The 7265-nt window shown below is 51.9% G+C and overlaps 1 protein-coding gene and 1 non-coding gene across 2 annotated transcripts; both read left to right on the top strand.

The window, feature by feature from the left end:
• Nucleotides 1–2176: 2176 nt before the first annotated feature.
• Nucleotides 2177–2250, top strand: TRNAV-AAC. Its single transcript has one exon. It is a non-coding gene; the product is annotated as a tRNA-Val (tRNA).
• A 1266-nt stretch (nucleotides 2251–3516) lies between these two features.
• Nucleotides 3517–5098, top strand: LOC119310493 (AP2-like ethylene-responsive transcription factor At1g79700). The gene is made up of 4 exons (XM_037586234.1): nucleotides 3517–3716; nucleotides 3839–3921; nucleotides 4051–4222; nucleotides 4321–5098. The coding sequence occupies exons 1-4, from the start codon at nucleotides 3517–3519 to the stop codon at nucleotides 5096–5098; spliced, it is 1233 nt and encodes a 410-aa protein (XP_037442131.1).
• The last annotated feature ends 2167 nt before the right edge of the window (nucleotides 5099–7265 follow it).

Below are 7265 nucleotides of genomic sequence, written 5' to 3'. Positions count from 1 at the left end.
AGGGAGGGCTGCGCACCCTAGCCCCTGGCGCCTCCCTCTTCCCCTCATAACACCTCTCCCTCTCGCTGAGCTTGGTGAAGCCCTGCCGAGATCCCCGCTACTTCCACCACCACACCGTCGTGCTGCTAGATCTCCATCAAACTCTCCTTCCCCCTTGCTGGATGAAGGAGGAGGAGACGTCTTCCCCAACCGTACATGTGTTGAACGCGGAGGTGCCGTCCGTTCGGCACTAGGATCTTCGGTGATTTGGGTCACGACGAGTACGACTCCATCAACCCCGTTCTCTTGAACGCTTCCGCTCGCGATCTACAAGGGGTATGTAGATGCACTCCTCTCTCTCGTTGCTAGATGACTCCATAGATTGATCTTGGTGAAGCGTAGAATTTTTTTATTTTCTGCAACGTTCCCCAACAATACGTTGAAGACGTATCACAGCCCACCCCTAGGCTCCAGTGGTGGCGTTCGCCAGCAATGGTCGGAGTGTCAGGGATCCCGCGGTGCCGGTTTTGCTATGGGTAGTCGCAGGATCTGGGCAGCCAAATCTCAGGCTTTGATGGTGGTCTGGCGGGTTCACATGATGTCGGTTGGAATCTCGTCGGGTAGATCTGGGTGAAGACCTTGTCTTCGGCCGGTGGCCGGAGCCGATGACGGTGATGCCCTTGGCGCCGTTTCCTTCTTGAAGGCATCATCGAGGTGGAGCTCCCACTTCCTTTCGCTATCTCCGGGGGAAACCCTTGATCATTTGTTCGGAATATGGCGGCGCTAGCTCATGTGTCGTTCCTCCCATGGGGGCGTCATTCTTGGGGACGGTTTCAACGATGGAGCGGCGTTGCTTGTGACGCATCGACGACATGGAGTCTCAGCAGCATGGCGTAGCAGGGTCTCGACAATGGATGTCAGATGATCGACGCGCGTAGGAAGGTCGCGCTGTCAACGACAGGCCTGTCAAGGTTGATAGGTTGATCCAGTTCTAAAGAGGGATCAGTGGAAGGTGGTCACGGCGGCCTCTGGAGCGTTCGCATGCGGTGGCCACTAAGAGTACGCTGGACGGGTTTGTGCCCTCGACCCACCGACAACTTGGTTGGGGCCTTCGATTTTGATGTTCAGTGTTCGTGTGAGGTTAAGGTAAGCGGCCCCGATCATGTGCACCCCGTTCATCACTTGATAGGTGTAGTGACTGTTATTTCCCAAGTATGTGGCTTCTTATAAGGTCTTATGAATAATTAATAAAATGGTTGTATGCATCGCTTTGATGCAGAGGCCAGGGGTCATCCTCCTTTTCAAAAAATTACAAAAGTTTGAGCCCAATCTTGGGCAATATGAGTTGAAACTTGCGCGTTGTTATGCCTATGCCGTTTCTCCCTCTCATCGGATGTCATTACCAAAGCCTGTTTTATTGAGTCTGCTACTTCTCTGATATTCCAGGGATTTACAAGTATGGCACCAGCACCAAGCGATTGTGCCGCACCGGCAAACTGAAATTGCAATGGCGGAACTTATGAACCAAAATCAAATATATTTTCAAGAGTGTGTAAAAGAAAATACAGATACACACATATGAATATCCTTCCAGTCTAGATTTGGAATCAATCAATATTATTAGTCATCATGGCAGATTACTTACCTCACTCAATATCAGAACTCCATTTTTTAATCCCTGGCATGCAACATATTCATAGCTTACGAGATTCATGCCATCCCTCGGTGATGTTACAAGAGCCAAATCTAAACAAAACAAACGAAATGCACAGCTCAAACATGATAAAAGCAGTACTATTTTGAACAAAAATAGATCAAGTTCAACTTTCAATATCAAGAGAGCTGCCAGGAATTACGGGTGACTGCATAAAGAGAGCACAAGGCATGGAAATCAAGAGATCGAGCCTGCAAGGTGCCAACACCTCCAGAATAGCATCAGGATGCATGCTCCGGTCTGCTCGTTCACATAATTGACAAGGGAAGTGCTACATTTGTTTTGTATGTCCCTCGGGTTGTGTCTTCTCTTGCCCGATGACAGGGTGCTTTGTGCAAAGAAAATTTCGTCTCCTGGCGTGTCAGCTAGTCTACTGTCTCTTGTTTTCTTTTTCGTGAATTTATAATCCTCCATGCGAAGTTCATACCACGTAACACCAATATAGTCGCTATAAATAAACGCGAGAGGCGTACTGCTCACAACGGTTTCGCGGTGTAGTTGGTTATCACGTCAGTCTAACACTCTGAAGGTCTCCGGTTCGAACCCGGGCGAAGCCAATTTTCTGTTATTCCTCTGATTTTTTCACCAACCGCTCGCTCTGTTGTTCAGCTAGTCTAGGTGACAGAGCACGGGAAAAAGGAAAAAGAAGAGTTACAAAGTTCAGATTTGCTCGTATCATCTGCAGATAAGATGCATGTGACGACCCAAGTTGTCACTGAGCATTTTTCATCACGACTTTGTGCAGGTAAGGGGTGATAGAGGATCGAACTCTCGACCTCATGATCACTAACCTAAGCGCTAGCCAAGCGCGCCACCATCCCGTTGTTGTACATTTTGCAATAGAGCCCTACTAACCGAGAACTGGTTATTCGAGATGTCCCGCCCTTGCCAAAACATCATCACAGACCCTGTGTCTTTACTTTTTTTTAAGCTCACCCTGTGTTTTTACTAATGCGTAGTACTAGTAGTGAAGATTACTGTGCTCTTCCCTGCTGGGCCGGACGGTGCGTGGCACGACACGGACGTGCTCGTACGGCGCGGGCAACCCGAGAGCGCGCGCCCGGCCGGTCCCTGTCACCGTCAGTGCGTCGGCGCCACGGCCGACGTCACGGTCGATCGGGCCGCGACGAACACCCCAAGCTCTCGCAGTCGCAGTGCTGGTTGTTGAGAAGCCGAGAGTACGTTTTTACCCGAAAGAAAATGAAGGATCGTCTCTTTCGCAGGTGAAGCGCACGAGACATGTCACCTACTCCGCGAGCAGAGCACGGACAAGGGCGGAGCACGGGTTTCTCAGCTGGCCTGCCGCTATTTCGTCTCGTGCTCTCGTCCCAAGCAAGCGTCCAAGCCCGTTTTGGTCCGGGCTCGTGCGAACACAACGCTCTGTTCCTCCGAGCGCTCCCTAGTTCGCCACGCAAACATATGCTCTCCGGTCACGTACGTAAGTATAATACTCATGCAGCAGTTGCGCGCGCGCACTGGGACACTCGGTCGAGTTCCGCCACCGGACAGAGGATCCGTGGCTGCATTCGGTTAAAATCGATGTTCCCGAACAAAATCCGCATAGTAAAGACAGACGCGGGAGCCACGGAACCATCAAACGCCTTGTCTTCTTCTCTTCGCTAGCTGCCGCTCCGGACAAGATCTGTCGCCAGCATATAAGCGCGCCCGCCCGCGGACACCTGCACGCAGCAGCTCGTCTCCTCACCTGGCCCTCACACAAGCACAACTGCAGCATTGCCCTACGTCCTCGGCCTACGTTCGTTGGGTTTCCTTGGTTCGATCGATCGCATTCACATCTGTTGGAGAGAGGGGCAGAGATAGCCATGGACAGCATCCTGATGGTCAAGAGCGAGATCGAGAGCTACGCCGGGCAGCCCGCGGTGGTCGGCGGGGGCGGCGGCGAGGTCGTGGTCAGGAGGAGGAGGAGGGAGCCGACGCTCGGGCCGGTCGGCGGCGGCATCGGCAAGGCGTCCCTGCCCGGTGTCGCCGTCAAGCGGAGCTCCAGGTTCCGTGGAGTGAGCAGGTCAGCGTGTCTACTTATATTCAAAGATCAGCTCCAATAATGTTTGCATATACAGTACTACATGCCTCGATTGATTTGATGTTGTGATGGTAACTGACCCTGTGATCGATGCATGGATGCAGGCATCGGTGGACGGGCCGGTACGAGGCGCACCTGTGGGACAAGAACTCGTGGAACCCCACGCAGAGGAAGAAGGGCAAGCAGGGTACGTACTCTACTCTACTCTGTTGCCATGCCACTGCATGTCCACTGTACCTGCTTGCCACAATAGAAATGTACACATATCAGCTGATTAACGCTGGAAAGTGACCTCCTAGTGCTTGATCTGCAACAGTGTATCTTGGAGCATACGACGAGGAGGAGGCAGCGGCGAGGGCCTACGACCTCGCTGCTCTCAAGTACTGGGGCGCCACCACCTACACAAATTTCCCGGTCATGGACTATGACAAGGAGCTCAAGATCATGGAGACGCTCACCAAGGAGGAGTACCTCGCGTCGCTAAGGAGGTGGCACATGTTAACTCCAAACCCCTGCCATATGTTTCTACTAATCTCCTCTTACGTGCACCCAGTTAACTCTGGAATTTCCAACCTGATTCTTCCAGGAAGAGCAGCGGCTTCTCCAGGGGCGTGTCCAAGTACCGAGGGGTGGCCAGGCACCACCAAAACGGAAGATGGGAGGCGAGGATCGGGCGCGTCTTCGGGAACAAGTACCTCTACCTCGGCACCTACGGCACGCAGGAGGAGGCGGCGCGCGCCTACGACATCGCGGCGATCGAGTACAAGGGCGTCAACGCCGTCACCAACTTCGACCTCAGGTCCTACATCACGTGGCTCAAGCCCCCGGTCGCCGGCCCGGCGGTGCTCGCCGACCACCTCCTCGCCGGCATGCACACGCAGCTTCCTCCCAGCCCCGTGGAGCACGAGCGCTTCCTCCCGGCCGAGGCCCACGTCATGCTCCCTCCCACGACGGCGGGGGCGTCCCCGGGCAGCCCTTTCATCCTCGACCACAGCGCGGCGGCGCTCGGTGGCGGCCTGAGGAGGAGGAGCTCCTCGTCGTCCTCCTCCACGGCGCTCAGCCTGCTGCTCAAGTCGACCATGTTCAAGCAGCTCGTGGAGAGGAACGACCCGGATTCACCGCAGACGGGAGGGTGCGCGGATCGCGTCGGGGAGCTGCCGGCGGGGGAAGGGTCGTACGAGTACCGCGACTTCTTCCATGGGGTTTCTTCCGACGTGTGCGGCCTCTTCTCGTCGCCAAGCAACGCTTGTGGCGGTGCCGGGTTTCAGGGGGCCGCCGTGGCGTCGTGCTACGGTAGCGGCGAGAGGATGGCACCGACGACGACGCCCTGGGATGGGTTTGGGGACATCGCGGCGCTACAATAGTTGTTGATCACTGAGTAGTGAGTAGTGTTGAGGGGCATGATGAATGTATCTTATGTCAATTATGTTGTTATTTGAATTTGTGTAAATAATAAGCTGATCAGGGTTTGATTCGACAAAGCCAATCTTCATAGGCTAGATCCATTTACCACATCTATAATAACTATGATCAACTGGTCCCACAACAAATCTCTTTCCTCCTCTACAAGAAAAGCTCTTCTGCACTCGGCGCCGCCGCCGGTCCACCCCATCTCCGACGGCCTCTAAACCATGGAGGTGCGGAGGATCTTGGCCCCCCGCCGACAGGAGGGACCCCATTCTCTTCTTGTTAGGTTCAATGTCTTGGTTGGGGCTGTGTAGCGGTGGCAATGTGCCTTAGCAGGAATAATGTCTTCCACGTTCTATACCCATCCTGATGGTGAGTATAGCATCGTCGGAGGACTTGCGGAGGTATGTCTCTGTCGGATCTCACGGGATTCAGTCAGTGCTGGTCTTCGGTGGATCTGTTTGCATCCGGTCTTTATTTGTCTTTGGATGTTTACATGTTTGATCGTTCTGATCTACGACTTTCTTCAGCGATGATGGTTGCTACTCTAGTGCGCTGGTCCTGGGGCCTTAGCATGACAACTTTCCAACTGTCTACTACAACAAGATTTGCCCGACTGCGATAACGGAAGGGCGATGACGGCGGTGCGCCTTCGGCTCACTCTAGTGCTTGTAATCGTCGCTTGGTGGTCCTCAGACATAATTGTAATTTTTATTATCTCTGTTGTTCTTTGTACTGCCATGATTGAAGATTGATAGATTGGAAGTTTTTTTAAAAACAAAACCTATAATAACTATGGATTTTGACTCCACGACATTAGTGAAATCTTACTCCTAATTTATTTCTCGAGAATGAAGGAGAGGAAAAAAAGTTATATCTACCCTTGAACCAATAAAATGGGGAAACACGCCAAATTTTACTATCCTAAAGCATCTCTAGCTAATCCCTAAAAGGCTACAGAGAATTTTACTATCCTAAAGCATCTCTAGCTATCCTAAAGCATCTCTAGCTAATGTTTTGAGAAAAGTTCGACTCGGGGTGCATTGTGAAGCAAGTCACTCGGAAGTACAGCTTCAGCTCCATAGACTAAGAATAATGGAGTTCGGCCAGTCGTCTGATTAGGAGTTGTCCTCAATCCCCAAAGTACTGATGGAAGTTTATCGACCCAGGCGCCTGCTGCATGCTTGAGGTCACGCATCAATCGGGGTTTCAGTCCTTTGAGAATCAATCCATTTGCTCTTTCAGCTTGCCCATTCGATTGAGGATGGGCGACTGAAGCATAGTCAACCTTAGTGCCTTGGGAAGCACAAAAGGCTCTGAACTCGTCAGAATCGAAGTTCGACCCATTATCAGTGATGATGCTGTGCGGAACACCATATATAAATGTTAATTCTCTGATGAAACTAACAACTGTACTTGCTTCAAGGTTTTTGATGGGCTTGGCTTCAATCCATTTCGTGAACTTGTCGACTGCTATGAGCACATGGGTAAAGCCACTCCTGCCAGTCCTCAGAGGTCCAACCATATCTAATCCCCAAACAGCAAAAGGCCAGACGAGTGGAATAGTCTTCAGAGCTGACGCGGGTTTATGGGACATGTTGGAGTAAAACTGACAGCCTTCACATTTGTCTACTATTTCTTTCGCCATCTCGTTGGCATGTGCCCAGTAAAATCCGGCTCGGTATGCTTTGGCCACGATGGTCCGAGAGGATGCATGGTGACCACAGGTCCCCGAGTGAATATCATTGAGGATCATTCGGCCTTCTTCTGGCGTGATGCATTTCTGGCTGACTCCAGTTACACTTTCACTGAACAATTGTCCCCTTATCACAGTAAAGGCTTTGGATCGTCGGACGATCTGTCGATCCTCTTCTTCATCCTCTGGAAGTTCTTTCCTAAGAATGTATGCAATGTATGGCACTGTCCAGCCGGGAGTGACGACCAAAACCTTTATGATCAAGTTGACCACGGCTAGGACCTCGACTCCAGTCGGATCTGTGGCACTCTTAGGCTGTGGGGGCTCTTCAGTGAAAGGATCTTCCTGAACTAAAGGTGCATGAATATGTTCCAAAAACACATTGCTGGGAATGTTCTCTCTCTTGGATCCTATCTTTACCAAGTCAT

This window comes from Triticum dicoccoides, chromosome 1B, assembly GCF_002162155.2.
Source record: "Triticum dicoccoides isolate Atlit2015 ecotype Zavitan chromosome 1B, WEW_v2.0, whole genome shotgun sequence".
NCBI lineage: Eukaryota > Viridiplantae > Streptophyta > Magnoliopsida > Poales > Poaceae > Triticum > Triticum dicoccoides.
The sequence above is the reverse complement of the archived record's forward strand: the minus strand, read 5'-3'. Positions and strand labels throughout refer to the sequence as shown.